The 17,492-nt window shown below is 35.7% G+C and overlaps 3 protein-coding genes across 4 annotated transcripts; 1 reads left to right on the forward strand and 2 right to left on the reverse strand.

Moving 5' to 3' along the window:
* Window positions 1-1,434: 1,434 nt before the first annotated feature.
* LOC134752718 (uncharacterized) lies at window positions 1,435-6,020 on the forward strand. 2 transcript variants are annotated; one of them, XM_063688405.1, is made up of 4 exons: window positions 1,435-1,479; window positions 4,293-4,386; window positions 5,163-5,314; window positions 5,815-6,020. In XM_063688405.1, exons 1-4 carry the CDS (start codon window positions 1,450-1,452, stop codon window positions 5,959-5,961), a joined length of 423 nt encoding a protein of 140 aa, XP_063544475.1. In that variant the 5' UTR covers window positions 1,435-1,449; the 3' UTR covers window positions 5,962-6,020. The 2 variants fall into 2 exon arrangements, with proteins under 2 accessions (XP_063544475.1, XP_063544474.1); XM_063688404.1 differs by lacking the exon at window positions 1,435-1,479 and adding an exon at window positions 3,122-3,224.
* A 3,343-nt stretch (window positions 6,021-9,363) lies between these two features.
* Window positions 9,364-11,296, reverse strand: LOC134752739 (uncharacterized). Its single transcript, XM_063688428.1, has 2 exons — window positions 11,139-11,296; window positions 9,364-10,541 (listed from the first exon to the last, which is right to left on the reverse strand). The coding sequence occupies exons 1-2, from the start codon at window positions 11,283-11,285 to the stop codon at window positions 9,708-9,710; spliced, it is 981 nt and encodes a 326-aa protein (XP_063544498.1). The 5' UTR covers window positions 11,286-11,296; the 3' UTR covers window positions 9,364-9,707.
* A 779-nt stretch (window positions 11,297-12,075) lies between these two features.
* Window positions 12,076-13,606, reverse strand: LOC134752725 (uncharacterized). Its single transcript, XM_063688415.1, has 3 exons — window positions 13,500-13,606; window positions 12,615-12,881; window positions 12,076-12,333 (listed from the first exon to the last, which is right to left on the reverse strand). Exons 1-3 carry the CDS (start codon window positions 13,548-13,550, stop codon window positions 12,091-12,093), a joined length of 561 nt encoding a protein of 186 aa, XP_063544485.1. The 5' UTR covers window positions 13,551-13,606; the 3' UTR covers window positions 12,076-12,090.
* Between the last annotated feature and the right edge of the window lie 3,886 nt (window positions 13,607-17,492).

Here is a 17,492-nt window from a genome sequence, read left to right on the forward strand (position 1 = left end):
GCACACGCAGTGCGCCAATCGCGCAAAGCGCCATCGACAATAAGGTCCCTTTTCATAGAAAATGCCCATAGACATGACATCAGGTCTGTTTAAATTTACGACCTTATAAAACTCAAGTTGATAAATGAACTCACTAACATACATTTAAATATGTGACATAATTTTTCTACTTAGTTTGCAAAATGTGTTGCAATGTTTTGCAGTGCAAGTTCTTTCGGAATTTACAAGGTAAGCATTTGTCATAAACTTATTAAACACGTATCTACTTAATGATGTTTGTGCGTCGATTCGATATCATGTGAAAATTGTGAAATGTTCCGTGAGAATCTAATTTTAAGATGTCAAGTTGAGAAAGAAATTCAAGTATAGGTATAAGTATATCTTTGTGCTCATCCAATTGGGTCTGTGTTTGTAACTTAGTTCTGTTCTGTATTACTTAATAATTATTAACAATAGTCTTGTAAGTTTTGTACATGTACCTAATTACTAACACTTTTATGGGCTTTGCCTGAAATAAATGGTTTATTATTATTATTATTTGTATCTCCTTGGATATCACGGGCCTATAAATCCAGGTCTTTTGATAGGCTTGCGTGGGGATATAGATCCAACACGTAGAGGCCCCTTGGAGAGCTTTAATGTCATGTAGAACGCCTGGTGGAACCCGTTCACAGGCGCAACAATAGACACCCATGAACCGGTCGCAGCAGGCATTGGGACTATTGCAGAAAAAGTGAACAGTATACCGGTCTATGGATTGAAGTTTGGGAGGACAATGAGACTGGGCTATTGTAAAGAACCCCGGACACCTGCCATAACAATGTTAAAACACGTTATCGAGGCAGGTGGTGACTTGCCGCTGACTAGATGGGCCCCTGAAAATGCCGTCGTGAAGAGGACCAGGAGCAACACCGGTGTGAGCGGCTCAGGGGTGTCGAGAGGTGTGCGCCGCTTTCTACCCAGTGACTGTTAACAGCCACTGTGCCAACTCGCGTCTTATGCATCTTTCACTTCCACCCCTGGAGCATATAGCTCTTACGACTCCCCTCTGGACGGCCAATGAAGGCAAGCCACAGCTGAGAGTCCTGTGGGTCCCCTTGGGGTCCACTCCGACCGACGAAGACACGCCGGAGACGGAGACCCTTACCGACTCTCTGGAGCACTCGGGTCCGTGGGGTCGTCATTCCCCAACAGCTCGCCACAAGCTGCTCTGCGGGCTTATTATTATTATTATTATAAGTTTTATCGAAACATGGATAAGCATTTATTTAATGACCAAGAATGGTAACCAGTGTAAAGATACCTTTCGGATTCAGACCACAAACATTACTGCTGCAGTATTGCAGCGCGACATTACTGCCGTAAATGCCAATAATCCGGGCAGCAACATCGATTTTCACCCACCACCCCCGATGAGGCAAGAAAGAAGGAAGACCTCGATAAACATGGATGCCCACTACAATCAGGGACTTAAATAAGGTAAAAATACCATGAAATAAAACTAAGATAACGGATTATATCGCGTATATTGAATTTGAATTTATTGTATTTTTAAGGTTCCGTACCCAAAGGATCAAAACGGGACCCTATTACTAAGACTCCTGTGTCCGTCTGGCCGTCTGTCTGTCATCAGGCTGTATCTCATGAACCGTGATAGCTAGACAGTTGAAATTTTCACAGATGATGTATTTCTGTTGCCGCTATAACAACAAATATTAAAAAGTACGGATACCCTCGGTGCGCGATTCCGACTCGCACTTGGCCGGTTTATTTTTTATTTTTGCGATATAATCCGTTTTCATAGTTTTATTTCATGAGTAACTATCGCGGTAACCGGAGGTAAAAATACCAGTTCCGATGACTCGGGATATAATTACTAGGAGAGCCGACCCCAAATGATGGAATAAGAAAAGAAGAAGAAAAACTAAACTCCCTTGATTTAAATTTAATTAAAGATGCAACTCATATTTATTATATCAGGTATTTGCTATTTCGTTTTATGTTATACGATTTAATTTTAATCGACCTCAAAATTGCAAAAAGACGTTTTCAATTCGGTGGTGTGTTTTTTTATGATTGTTAACCTCAGAAATCTGTCATTCCTTAACCGAATTTAAAAAATATTATTTATTAGGGTACCTCAAAACGAGAAAATGGAACCCTTATAGGATCACTCGTACGTCTGTCTGTCTGTCTTTCTGTCTGTCTGTCACAGCCTATTTTCTCCGGAACTACTGTATCAATTAACTTAAAATTTGGTACACATATGTAAGTTTGTGTCCCAAAGATGAACATGTAACGTAAACAAATGAATTTTAAACAGTGGGAGCACTTTTGGGGGGTAAATGAGAAAATTAAAAAATAGTTTTTCAAACTATATTGTGTTACATATCAAATGAAAGAGCTTATTGTAAATATCTCAAATATATTTTTTTTATTATTTAATGATAGAGAGTTTACAAGTTATTTAAGAAAATAGGCAAAAAATGACCACTCCCATTATTTATCTCCGAAACTACTGAATCTAAAATTTTGAAAAAAATACTCAAAATAGTTCTTTACCTATGAGTAATAGAGCAATAATCCCTCTTATCTGAACGGAAACTTTTTAATTTTGAAAATTTTTAGAATGTTCTTCAACTTGCATAATTATATGTTTTTGTGTTGAAATTAAATAAATAACGTGATTAACAAATAATTATGTAAGTAATGACATAAATATTTAGCAAATATGCAAACGAAATTACAAAATATTTTTGATGCAATTGAACTATCAAGCCGGGTCGAACAAACACTGACATGAAAGTGAAATCTAGATGATGTCATTCAGCATTTCGCTCGTACTTATCCGTACATGTATTGGCGAGAACGAGACGCACAGTACCTAAATGACATCGTTTAGATATCATTCTGATGTCAGTGTACGTTCGAATTGCCCTATACGAGGATCCATTTTCAATTTTGTAAGCTTTTGTTAGTATTTTCTTTCTTTGGCATGTAGATAATTATCTATTTCACCATTCTTTGACATATCTTATCTAAAATTTCTGAAATATTAGGAAATCACAATCTATATTTTACCCAATATTTTACTATATATGGCCTACTGTTTAGTTTTTATGCCATTCATAATTATTTAGTTCGAAACTTCTTTGAAGTAAAAAAAAAACAAAATGGTTTCCAAAGCTGTTATTTTTGCGTGTGTCGCGTTCGCCATTTTTGATGTAAGTATTAAATATATAGATACTTAGACAGTAAAGATGTGTAAGTTGCGGAAATATTAAAAAAGTTGGAAAAGTTTTCGGAAATATAAAGGAAATTTCACAGGAAACTAAGGAAGGAAACTTTGAATTTGGAAGTGTAAAATAATGACAATAAATAATGATTACCTTAAAAAAATATGAGAAATTTGCGCAATTTTTCCATACGGAGTTTCCACAATTTTGGAAACATTCCATTGGCACATCAGTAATAAATATACCCCGCAACTGAGCTAGCAAATCTGTAGCAGTTGTAGGGTTATCATTGCTACGGACAAGTTAAAGTACAAATATTCTCTTTGTTTTCAAACACACCAATATTTTCAAGCAATGAAAATTCCATATTAATATTTGAATGAAAAGATGTAAATTTATTTTATTTGACAGAAAATTAAACCGGGTTTTATCTGAAGAGGGTCAATAAGGTTCTCGTTCAATTTTATTAATCTTACATACATCATCATCTTACTCGCGTTGTCCCGGCATTTTTGCCACGGCTCATGGGAGCCTGGGGTCCGCTTGGCAACTAATCCCAAGAATTGGCGTAGGCACTAGTTTTTACGAAAGCGACTGCCATCTGACCTTCCAACCCAGAGGGGAAACTAGGCCTTGTTGGGATTAGTCCGGTTTCCTTACGATGTTTTCCTTCACCGAAAAGCGACTGGTAAATATCAAATGATATATCGTACATAAGTTACGAAAAACTCATTGGTACGAGCCGGGGTTTGAACCCGCGACCTCCAGATTGCAAGTCGCACGCTCTTACCGCTGGGCCACCAAAGCTCTAATCATTTATTAATCTTACATACAATAAAGTTGGTACATACAGTAAAATGGTTAATAATTGCCAACCCTGACACAAAACTGTCATATATAATGCTACGGGGATTGGTAATAAATTCAAATACAAAGAATACAAAGGAACTTTCCGATATCGGATGTCGAAAGGCGCCTATGACAAAAACACCTGCAGGAGAGTGCCATTGGCAAAAACACATCTCAGTTTCTAAATTGCTAATATAACTGTTTCAGGCTAGCACAGCCCAGTGCATCAAGAACTTCCTCCCAGGGTGCAGCTGCGGTGGCGTGGACGTCATCCAAAACCAGGTCCTCCTAAACCAGCCAGGTAATGTTGCCCCTTGATTCCTCCTCTATATCGTTGATAGTATCATCGGCGAGATCATTGTGTAAGCATCCAGTGATCGCCACGACGCAACCACCCGGCGATTCCCTTTGATGCTTGCCCAAAATACCGACAACTCTCAGGTCGCAGGCGATGATAGACGGTGACTGGCGGGGACTGCCGAATATGCCCTCTACACTATCGTGCCCGCCAGTCATCACCTATCATCGCCGATAGTGTAGAGGAGCCATTAGACCCAATTGTGACCGACAACATCTTAAATCAATAAGATCTAGTGCTTCAGAAAAAAATAGCACGGCAGTCGTGGGACATCTAGGTATCTTGGAATTCAGTAACTATGTAGAAACATTACATTGAAAAATGATAAATGAGGAGTCCAAGGGGAATGATAACATAGGCGGCATAAGGATTTGTTTTTTTTTTTTACATAAAAAAATTGAGAACAAAAAGAACTTCGTTTCTTCCTAGACTGTTTAAGAATCTGAGATTTTTTTTCATAGCATCTACAATCTACAATTAAGTAATAATAATAAAATACTTTATTGTGCACTACAAAGAAAAATACATGTTACAAACAAAGGACATAAGTGAGTAGGTAACAACAGGCGGACTTATCGCTAAAAAGCGATCTCTTCCAGATAACCTTCAGATAGCGATTCAGTGGCTAGAAATGCAAATGGTCAGTGCAAAATAGCAAAGGTGTAAAGTTTACAATTTAAATACCTAAGTAATGTTAATCGTACAAATATTTTTCTTAGGTCTCCTAGCTGGTGGTTTGGTTCAACCTGGTTTCCTGGCTCAACCTGGTCTACTGGCTCCTGGTATGGTGGCTGGCAATGTGCTCCCTGCACTAGCGGGTGGAGTTGTGGGCCCTTGTGTCAACGGACTAGCAGCTACTAACATCATTCAGGTACCCAGTAAAACCAGATAAAAAAAAACAGATTAAATTTTTTGTTAGCTCTGGTATAACTAAAGTACTACTACAGTGGATCATCCTAGTCAACTGACGAAGTATTCTGCTGGCTCAATTGAATTTATTAGCTTTACAGACTCAGGACATCTTTAAAGACAATTAGGTGTTCTAGGTCAACCCTTTATATCAAATTCAGCTACAGCGTGAACATTACTAGTAAGGCCTTGAACAGTGCTACTAGTCCTTAAAGCCTAGACTGGTATAGTTCAACCTGATCTCCTCGTTCAACCTGGTCTTCTGGCTCCTAGTATGGTGGCCGGTAATGCTCCCTGCACTTGCTGGGGGAGTTGTGCCTCCTTATGTTTGACAAGCCGCTACTAACATCATTGGTACCTTATCTGCCTTAGTTAGACTTAAGCAACGGAAATCTGTTTAACCATTGCCCGTGGTGAAGCAGTATTCTAGAAATAATTTTAACCTGGAATTTCTGTTTTCAGGATAACACCGTAGCCAACAACCTGGCCAACACCCTCCAGCTTCTCCTGGTCTCCAACCTGCTGTCCAACACTCTGCCCAACACGCCTGATGTCCTGTCTGTACCTGCTGTCAGTCCTTATGCCGCGGGACTGTCTTACATCTGCTAGGTTTAATTATTTTTGGGCTGTTTTTTTAAATAAAGGAATTTATTTTATACCGAATAGTGCCTAATTATATTTAATTCAACCAGAAGAAGGACAGACAAGCAGACACAACTTATTCACAACTAAATCCTATTAGGATTCCTTTTTTCCTTTTAAGGTATAGAACCCTTAAAATAGACATACAATCATACGAGTAGGTCCTACCCATTTTGTACTTTGTCACAGTGACAAAGGTGATGGGTGATGGTGAGGTGGTGGAGTGTGTATGAGGTCTCTAGCGACTTTCATATTGATTTTCACTGTGACAAGGTACGAAATGGGTTGGAAATTAAATTATTTTACTGTACATTGAGTTGGACCAAGCTAATTTTGCACGGCATTTGCAATGTGGTTGCCAAAGATAGAAGTTAAATTTCTATGAAAATATCACGTTTGTAATGACACTTCCACCCTTTGTTTTGTCAAAGCCGGTGCAGTTAGCTTCGACGGATTCTATCTACTTTTCTATCTTATTCAGTTGTAAACTGAAATAGATATCATACACTAAAGAAAATGTGAACAAGTCCACCGGTGGCCGAGGCGGGAAACAACCCGCGTCTTCAGCTTACGCGGCTAACGTCCTGACCATTAGACCACCCGGCTACGGCGCTACCCGTCCGAAATTCCCTGGTGTATGCTATATTTGAAGGCTAGTGCTTTTACCTCCTACATTCAGTTGTATAAAATGAAATATAATAAGCGTGATGAAAAAGAACCGATTGTTCCATTATTAGCTCTAGAATTTAACTAAAGTTTTAATTTCCTTTTGTTTCACCATCTTGGCCAACACCATCAAGCTTATTTTGGTCTCCAACCCGTTGTTCAACATGCCGTCCAACACACCTGATCTGCTAACTGTAAATGCTGTCAGTCCTTATGCAGCGGGACTGTCTTACTGAGTTAAACCAAGAAAAGTCTGCAGAGATTTTGACAAGTGTTATTTTAAACGTCAAACTTCTATGAAATTATTACGTAGTACGAAATAAACACTGGCACTGCGTGTGCTGTTAAAATCTCTTTAATAAATCTTTTTATTTATTGATTTAAAATCTCTGCAGATATGGATGGTATAGGGTATAGAAAGGATCGCAATCTCTTATGGCAGAATTGTTGCAAAAGTGACCGCTTTCAGCTTTAAATAATAGTTCCTAATCTCTCCGGTGGCGCTAGTTAGGCTCTGGGACATGAGTATAACATGAACCATATAAGGCAGCAAATAACCCGACCAAATTACGTAGGTTGTTTTTGGTAGTATTTCGGTGTATGGTGGCGCCGCCTAATTACTGTTTTTTGATGGACACTTTGCATACATAGAGATTTGGCTCCTTTATATAGTCTCCATGCGTGTGCTGTTAAAATCTCTTTAATAAATAAGATAATAAGTTCGCCTTTGTACTGCCTATTTCTGTGCCATATTTGTGTTCTATGTCTTTGTACACTATAGAGTTTATACATACATACATACATACATACATAAATCTTTTTATTTATTGATTTAAAATCTCTGCAGACTTTTCTTGGGTTTTTTTAATAAAGGAATAAATATTTTTTCTCAAAAATGGACGGCAAAGTCGACGTTGCCGGTTAAAATGTAGGTCGCGAAGTGCGTTGTTTATGGTCAGTCAAAAAATGAAAAAGTTAAAAACATTGCAGTCTCGATTTCAGGACTGCAATGTTGCATACAAATTCCATTATTTGTCGAGTTCCAAACTTTTTAAAAGTTGAACTGGCCATATCAAATGAAGGCATAGGTCCATTAAACAGCCAAACAGATGATCAGTACTTATTATTATAATGTTGGTATCGCGACTATTTAGGTGTCTTAAATAGGTTGGCGTATTTTCAACAGAAAAATACACTTCTATTTTTAATTAAAAAAATAAAACGGCGGCAAAGCAAATCTTATTACTTTTGTTTGTGAAAATATATACATAAGAACGTTGCTTCTGTAAATTATTTCTATTTTATTTGTATTTATTGCGCCATTTTTGAGAAAAGCACTATATATGACTCGGTTGGAAGGCTACTTGCTGGCTGGGGATTCGTTTTAAACGGACTCCCAAGGTCGTCCGTTTAAACGAATCCTCAGCCAGCAAGTAGCTACTTCCGAGCCTCGACAATAAAGTACTATTTTCTACTCGTTGACTGTAATGGTTATCATGAAAAAATAATTAAGACATAATTAAGATATCAATGCGCTACTATTTAATGAATAAAAAGTGCGTTGATGTCTTTTTTGCTATATTTTTATCTACTGGTTTTATAGTAGAAAGAGTATTATTTTAATTAGCTCGCGAGCGCTATTAGATAAAGTTTTTTAAGTATACAATATTGCTTTTCAATCTCGTACTTTACTTAATCCACTCAGCAAGCTTCGTGACCTAAACAGGGTACTAGAACTACTAGACTGAAAAGCTCTCTATGTAGAGGCTCCAACAGCTCCAATAATCGACATTTCAATCATAATGTCATAGCAATAAAGTTGACAGCAAGCTGTCGAATATTGGGTCTTCACATGTCCATTATTGGGGCGTTTACGCTATATCACGATTGTATAAAATGCAATCTTTACTGGTTATGTGGACACTTTTATTTTATTGAACAAGAACACAGACAGACCGATACTTGTGTAATCATATAAAGATTCCGATTTTTTTTTCTTTTGAAATACGGACGGAACCCTAAAAAACCAGGCATAGCTACTTTTTCTTATTCAGTTGTATCATAGAGTAACTTATACTAGAGCGGTACTGTCATAGTAAATTTTGTAACCCCAGTAAATTCACTGCCATCTGTCGACACACTTTAAAACTAAAAATAAATATTTATAAAAATACGATAAAATGTATTTAAATATGGATAAATGGTTTTTTTATTTGCATTTATTATTTTTATATGATTTTGACCCATGTTCTTTCACTGGTATGCGTTAAAATTATAAATAACAAACGAAACAGTCAACGCCCTCTATACGAGTGTACGCCAAAACTAGTGGCGCCATCTGATCGAGAATCAAATTTTCGTGATTTTCGAGGAACGTTTTTTTCTTAGACTGTATCCATTTATTACGGAGTTATATCTATCTTTGGTTGTATAAAAGGAAGTAGGATGAAATATTTTTTTTACATGTACAACAGAGTCGCCTGACAAATCAAGCCCTACGTAAAAAAATAATCCCAACCCTTATATACAAGTCCAATAAAAACTTCGTTAGCGCGATGTAGAAATCACTGTGTTCGGTTTAGCGTCCTCTAGCGTGTTATTTGGTAAACTTTTTTGTATGAAGGCACTCTTAGGCCAATCAAAACAGATCAAAAAAGGGTTAGAGGGGTGTATAGGAGTTTTAAGGTATTATAAAGTAATGAAAACATTTTGATGAAAATCTTTATTAGTTTATTGGCGCTTCAAGAAACAAACCTGGAGAGAAGAAACACAGGAAGAAACTCCCCAGTATTTTTTTTTAATAATTATACATTTTTTTTAATGATTGTTTCAAGATGTATATTAACTAATTGAAACAATTACCTACTTAATCCAGCGTGGACATGCTGCTAGCATCATGGGCACCTTTGCACCGAACTGCAGAGAGTGGTTTCTTTGTATAAATTTTTAGTCGTAAATGAATTTGTAATTTGTATCCTTAATTTTGTCTTAAAAACTTAAGATGTCGTGGTACCTAATTTAAACTTTAGGGTTATTAAAAGAGATAATTAGTGATGATGATGATGAGCTCCACACATACACAGCTCAATCGGATGACCACAGTGAGGGCACATATGAGGGGCACTAGTTTCCTTAGAGCACACACACAATTCCACAGAACGACCACATTTAGGACAGACAACAACACGAGAGTTACCCTCAGTTGAAATTACTTCAACCACAGGAGAGGTACCTTCAACCACAAAAGAGGTACCTTCAAATACAGGAGAGATACCTTCAATCACCGGAGAGGTTTCAACTACTGCCGTTGGGTTACCGCAGATACATAGCTCGATCGGACGACTACAATTCGGGCATAAAGAAGGATTATTCGGCTGGTTGACGATAGCTGCTTCAGGAGCAACCTCTAAAGAGGAACCACAGATACATAGTTCTATCGGGCGACCGCATTTAGGGCACATAGATTGAGGCTTTGATTGGTTGTCTTCAGTAGCTGCGGGAGCAACCGCTGAAAGGGCACCAAATATGCATAATTCTACCGGTTGACCGCAGCTCGAACATAACTTCGGCTGGTTGACTTCTTCAGCAACCTCTCGACCGTTACCGCACTTACAAAGCTCGACTGACAAACCACATCGCGGACAAATCGATTGAGCAGCATCAGATTGAAGAACAGTAGAGTAACCTTCAGTCACGGTAACCTCCGGTCGGCGATTGCATTGACAAAGATGGATTGGCAGACCACATGGACCATATTCTTGGTTGACGGTAGGGACCTCCGTGGAACTTGGTTGGTTGTCCAAGGGATTCTCGATTATTGTTTTGGTGATGGTAACTTCAGCAGGTTCTATGGCTGGGTTGATGGCTTGAGAGTGTGCATTCTAGAAAAATAAACAATATAATTTTGTTTTAAAGTGTATTTTTTTTAATAATAAAAATATTGATAGATGGAATATCTCATAATATTTTTAATTATTTACTTTCTTAACAAACACAACCTTGTTTAATTTAATCTAGTGGAGTTTAGATTAAATTAAACAAGGTTGTGTTTGATATTTTTGCTAAACTAGTAATTGAATAACAAATTATTTAATATAAATAAATAAATAATAATAATAAATAAATATATAGCACATTCTTACACAGATTGACTAAGTCCCACGGTAAGCCTAAGGAGGCTTGTGTTATGGGTACTCAGGCAACGATATATATAATATATAAATACTTAAATACATAGAAAACACCCATGACTCAGGAACAAATATCTGTGCTCATCACACAAATAAATGCCCTTACCGGGATTCGAACCCAGGACCATCGGCTTCACAGGCAGGGTCACTACCCAGCTACCCACTAGGCCAAACCGGTCGTCAAAATATACTTACATTTATGGGTATTACGTAAATGCTATTAGATTAGATCTGATAAATGAATAATAAATCAATTAAAAAAGGTTTAATTAAAACAGAATTAAGTACCTGATAAAACACCTGAAGACAAACAATGAGAAAAAAACGATACGTCATTTTAATAAATTCTTCTAAAAAATAAAATACACCAAGTATATGACAACGACAAAACATAAAGTGTGTCAATAGTACATTACTTACATTTATAGGTTTCATATATTGGATAAATGAGTGAGTCAATTGTTTTAATAAGAACATGGGATATAATTCTTTATAGCAATTGTCGCTTACTACAAACATGTTGGATTTAGTATTAATTCGATGTTAAAAATAGCTTAAGTGCCAGATTCATTACAATGCCATATTGAATTTAAAAAAGTCAGCTTTATCTATAGGCATATGTTAATAATAGAATTGTAAAATAATAATAGGCACGAAATTCTTTGTTCATTAAACACGTGCTTATGAATAAACTTGATTAGTACGTATTTATTGAGTAATTATATGATAATATTGTACGTACAATGTAGTAACTACAAATTGTATCAGTAAAACAAAAGTCACTCTTAGATTAAGCAGTTGAAGTCAAATCTCACAAAATCTGGATGTCTCTGGATGTCACTTAAAATTGTTTTGTTGTCTGTCATTATATTTTTATAATTTAATCTTAATAGTTTTTTATTATAATTTAACCTTAAGGGCAATCCGTTAAAATCATTTGTGCCGAAATACCGACATAATTTTTGTCCGCTATACACAACTGGCAGGCAAAAACGCAACCCAATGTCCCTAGCACAACTGTACAACTGGTTGCCCGAGAAACGCTTGTCGAAACATGCGGGGCGCGCATATAATTGAATGGATTTTAGATGCGAAAAATATAAGCATGTAGAATAGATAAGAATACTGAATACCGCATAAGATTGCTGCTAAAGAAAAATGTTTAACCGAACATGGTGATATAAAAAAGACACTTTATAAAATAATCACGATTTATTACCAAAATGTAATACAAAAAAACTTAAAAAATACAGCAATCACCACAACCACAACCTAAGCCGCATCCGCAGCCCAGTAACCCTGGCACAACTGGTTGCCTAAGCAACGCTGGTTGCCCCAGCAGCGCCGGTTGCCCAAGTAACGCCGGTTGCCCAAGCAAGGGCGCGCCCAGCAGCAGATCGTTAGGAGGTAGAGTGTTACCTAGGAGGTTGCTAACGATCAGGAGCTGGAGGGCGTTGGCTAAGTTATTGGCTACGGAGTCATCCTGTCAAATAAAGAAATGAAATAAAATAAAATAAAATATATAAAGACTGGTCTAGCCTAGTGGATTGTAAATCTGCATATGACGTTTTGTGAGTTATTGCTATTTGATTTCTAACGACAAATCACTGAAATAAATATAAAGTAAAAATTCTTTGGATACGCTCTTTTAAAAAATCTGATTTGCATAGCAGAATGTTGTTTTGTTGTGCAACTAGTTTTTAAGTTTAGTTAGTATTTTTTTGCTAAACGTTTAAATAATTTTAAACTAACTTGCTACTTTACCTGAATAATAGTCGCGGATGGTATACCATACGAAGCTACGCAGTTGACATCAAAAGGCGTGGCAACATTAACCGCTGGATAGCTAGCCTGACACACGGACTGGCACTGGCACACAGGCTGGCAAGGTGCGATGACTTGCTGGCACGGTGCGACCACTTGTTGGCACGGTGGGTTGACGATTACGGGGTTCTGGATACTAGTTTTGGTCACAGAGACCTGAGATGGGCAGCCGCAGGTGTTTGGGAAGATGGCTTGGGAGTAGACATGCTAAAAAGAAATAGAACATAAAATAAAATAAAATTTATATATATATTGATTGTATAATATATGCTTTGGGAGAGTGGCTTAAAAGGGATATATTATTAATTATTATAGGTACTTGTATTTTTTGGTTAGGTATATTTTCTATATGCCTTAAATTTAAGTACAAAGATTTTGAGACTAAATACTACTACTACGTATTAATATATTTAATATATTTACTACGTATTGTATATCTATAAAAACTAAAATTTCGATAAACCCATAGAAAAGCTGTATACGGCTATTTTATAGTTATTCACGATACAGGTGCGAAAAATAGGAAATTCGTAACGAGTGGCAAATTTTAAAACACGACCGAAGGGAGCATTTTACATCGAATCGAAATTTAAATTACCTATTCGCCCGTATATCGTACAACGTTTTACAGTACATATGGCCCTTTAAATTTTAGACGTAGTTACGTAATGTGCTTATTATAGCAGCTGGTGTCGTAATGTAGCAACATATGTAATGTAAAAAAAGTTATTACAGTCATAACACAAATTATAGAACCTAAATATATAGTTTTCATCAACAAAACAAAACAGCAAGAAAAATTGTGTAAAAAAAAAAATTAAGTACCTGTAAACACAACACCTGAAGAAATGCAAATAAAATATAGCTGTACGCCATTTTAAATATTTTTCCTAAGAAAAATAAAAAAATAATCACAAAATGCGTTAGTAAGCTTCGACACTATTATATATAGGTTACCTATATTACAAGGTGTGCCATTTTTAAGCAATACTTGGTTACAAAAAAATTGTCCACAAAAATGTAACCTATGATAACTGTCACTTAAGTCAGATACTAGTATAAAAGTATTGAATTATTTTCAAAATGGTTGTAACCGCCAAACATATTTAGGTTTTGTGTGTTAAATGTCTTATCTATTTGTGTTACTAGTGTGTGTGTTACATGTCAGATCAATGGCGAAATAGTTACCTAATAAAATTACATTAATAACAAGGTTTATTAACAATTGTTGATTATTATAACGAAATGTTAGTTACAATTTCGATGAGCTCGATAAGTTAATATTTCTTATAGATTATTGAAATTGTTGAGTATTACAGAGCGGTACTGTCATAGTAAATTTTGTAACCACAGTAAATTCACTGCCACCTGTCGACACACGATTAAAACTAAAAATCAAAAAATCAAAAAAATTATTTATATATGGATAAATGTTTTTTTTTTATTTGAAATATTTGCATTAATTATTTTTATATGATTTTGACCCATGTTCTTTCACTGATATGCGTTTAAATTGTTAAATAACAAACGAAAACGTCAACGCCATCTATACGAGAGTAGGCCAAAGGTAGTGGCGCCATCTGATCGAGAATAATTTTGGTCGGGAATAATTAGTATGAGAAATAATTTAATGATATCAAACATTTATTCAGCAAATAGGCCACAGGGGCACTTTTACATGTCAATTTTTACAAGCAATAAAATTAACCAAAAATTACAAAAAACAATTACAAATATGGAATCAATAAAATATTAGATACTTTGATAGAGATGTATCCAGTCTAAATGTCAAACTACACAAAAAAAAACTAATAAAAAATATACAAACAACAGACAATAACGTATTATTTATTTTATTTTCATTTCATACATGGAAAACCAACAGATATATACATTTCTAAAGCTACAATAGAATTACAGAGCCAATTATAAAACTAAAATTATTCTTAATCAAATAAATATAATCATTATTTTTTATTCTAAATAATATTCCACGAATAAAAATTTAATCTGGGTACCGTATAGGTATTTATTACGTATCGGTAGAGGTAATAGTAGTCCCTTGTCTAATTTATACCTATTTTATGGAATGAAATCTTACAAATAGACTGTCGCATAGTCTCAGTAACTAATCATTTAATTTATTAACCAAATCATTAGGTACAATTTAGCTGTTCTTGGGGCCTAACTAAGATGCCAATCGCTTACGCTCCGACAACGAAGCGCGTTCTGTCTCTATCACTTTTACATATTAGTGCGATAGAGAGACAGAGATAGCGTTTCGTTGTCGTAGCGCAAACGATTGGCATCTTGAATGCTTAATCTTTAATAAAGGTAAGTAATTTCAAAACGGTTTAAGTAGGTCGCATTTACGTCATTCAATAAATGTCCACTCGGCATCTTGCTTCGACCAAACTGTGTATTCATGGAGCTTAGAATAAATTTAAAAGTGGAAAAATTACTGCCTTGGGTGAGACTTGGATCGATGGAGCGCTCCAGAAGCCGTGAGTTCAAGTCTCACCCAAGGCAGTAATTTTTCCACTTTTAAATTTATTCTAAGCTTAATAGCATCGATCGCAGACGTTTCTGCTTGTTAAAAATTAATTGTGTATTCATTATCAGTAGTAATCGCGACACTGAAGATCTAAGAATATAATACTGCTGAAGATAATATGTTAGGATACCTAATACATACATACATAGATAGATTTTTATTTGGTATTGATCATACACTGTCCGTTACATTAAGTTACATAATAATTGATAATAATAATTAATTACAAAAGTATCATAAATTAATTTTCACATTTCAATAAATTATTCCAATTCACATAATGATTAATGTCAACGATTTTAAAAATTACAATGTATTAGGAAATCAATAAAAAAAAAGAAAATAATCCAAATTAGCTACTTACAATTAGGTACAATAGATTAGACACATTAGGTACATAGGTACTAAGTACACATCATTTAATTCATCTATTCACCTATTAATGTATCTATTAGATATCCTAATATATTATCTTCAGCAGTATTATATTCTTTGATCTTCAGTGTCGCGATTAACTATTACTGAGAAATTAACTAAATTAATTAAAACTATTTCGGTGCATTTTTCATGAAATCGAAGCGAAGTTGCAAACTTGAATAAATAACAAGGATAAAGTTAAAAAAAGTAAGTATCGACACATATTATGTAGGTAGTATTTATTAAATAGAAGTATTGTATTTGTCTTATTTCTTTTTCATAAACCACACCGACGCGTTCAGGCCGCTGCAGTAGTGTCGGTGCAGTCGCGCAGCTGCGGTCAGAAATGGACTGTCACCTTATATATTAAATAAATAAATGTTATGTCTTATGTCCTTAAACTACGTCCAAAAGATAGGGTATGGGCACTGTGAATGACATCTCGCTTTGTGTGGTAGGGCACAGGACAGCGGATGTCATTCCAGATCTAGAGCAGAGCCCAACTGGGGAGGTACCTCCACCTTACAGAAAACCGCAGCCAAATAACACTAGACCCTACTAATAGTGTTGTGTTCCTGCCGGTGAGTAAGGTTGCCAGAGCTCGAGGGAGAGGAGTGTTAGGGTCGGCAACGCGCATGTAACTCCTCTGGAGTTGCAGGCGTACATAGGCTACGGAGACTGCTTAACATCAGGCGGGCCGTATGCTTGTTTGCCACCGACGTAGTATAAAAAAAAACTTTAAAGTTTGGCTGGATACGCCACCTTAATATCTGGAATGAAGTGATTTTTTTACACTTTTATAGTTATATTTGCCTCGTTGTCTGTAAGTTGGGTGAAAATGCAATATTTTGGTACCATCGAGCTGATTTGATCATATATAAAGACCGGAGGTGGCTATAATAGGAACTATAATAAAATAATGCAATCTCATTGTGTTTGGATTGGAAAGAATTGTCTCGACGAGTATTAGTTGACTGCTGAAAGAAAAATGCTGTCAGCGATAAAATCTTGTATGTAAATAATTGTAGTGTATAACTAGCCTTATGAACCGATTTTGCTGTACAACCAGCCTTAAAGTTTATAGTCTATGATTGTTCATTATTTTTAGTATGTGGGTATTTTTGCACTTTGTAATTTTTCCTCAGTCACCCGTTGACCACGAACGCTGTAAAGGGTTCGAAACGTCGGGATCTATTATAAATTCAATATACGCGATATAATCCGTTTTCATAGTTTTATTTCATAAGTAACTATCGCGGTAACCGAAGACAATATTATGTAAAAATATATTTATTTTACTATAAGGATATTTTCAAAGTTTTGATGATTTTAAAATTGAGACCTTTTCAAAGCATACAAAAACGTTACAACTGAAAATATAGTTGAATATTTAGTGCATATAATGACATAACACAAAGTTATACAAGGTGTATCTTGCAGTTACAAGTTAGGTAACTGTTACATTTTGATTATATCTTTTGAAATAATTACCCAGTTATATAATAACCATGTTTTTATCATGTAAAGATAAGAAAGTTACAAATATGAGTGGATTTTGCAGATATTGACAATTGGACATTTGTGTCAGTGCAGTGCAGGATGGGGGTTCCCCTAAACACAACCACCTTTTTCGTATGTCAGGTAAGAATATCGATACTCAGGCCAGCACCTTGTGTAAAAAAAAATGCGGTAAAGTTGACGAAATACCTATAAAGTGAGCCGATTTTGTTCAAACTTGTTCGAGAGATCGGCTCACTTTATATTTCGTCAACCTTACCTAATTTTAAAACTGTCTAAAGTGACATCTTGAAAGTATAATTTTTTTTGTAGGGAAATATTTTGCCATA

This window comes from Cydia strobilella, chromosome 25 (assembly GCF_947568885.1).
Source record: "Cydia strobilella chromosome 25, ilCydStro3.1, whole genome shotgun sequence".
In the NCBI taxonomy this organism is placed as follows: domain Eukaryota; kingdom Metazoa; phylum Arthropoda; class Insecta; order Lepidoptera; family Tortricidae; genus Cydia; species Cydia strobilella.

Coding starts and splice junctions, on each gene's coding strand:
- LOC134752718 (XM_063688404.1), top strand. CDS start 3,174: ATGGTTTCCAAAGCTGTTATTTTTGCGTGTGTCGCGTTCGCCATTTTT. Junction 4,387..5,162: donor GGTCCTCCTAAACCAGCCAG/GTAATGTTGCCC, acceptor TATTTTTCTTAG/GTCTCCTAGCTGGTGGTTTG. Junction 5,315..5,814: donor CAGCTACTAACATCATTCAG/GTACCCAGTAAA, acceptor TTCTGTTTTCAG/GATAACACCGTAGCCAACAA.
- LOC134752739 (XM_063688428.1), bottom strand. CDS start 11,285: ATGAAACCTATAAATGTAAGTAATGTACTATTGACACACTTTATGTTT. Junction 10,542..11,138: donor GTCTTCAGGTGTTTTATCAG/GTACTTAATTCT, acceptor TTATTTTTCTAG/AATGCACACTCTCAAGCCAT.
- LOC134752725 (XM_063688415.1), bottom strand. CDS start 13,550: ATGGCGTACAGCTATATTTTATTTGCATTTCTTCAGGTGTTGTGTTTA. Junction 12,882..13,499: donor TTCAGGTGTTGTGTTTACAG/GTACTTAATTTT, acceptor ATTTCTTTTTAG/CATGTCTACTCCCAAGCCAT. Junction 12,334..12,614: donor CATCCGCGACTATTATTCAG/GTAAAGTAGCAA, acceptor TTTATTTGACAG/GATGACTCCGTAGCCAATAA.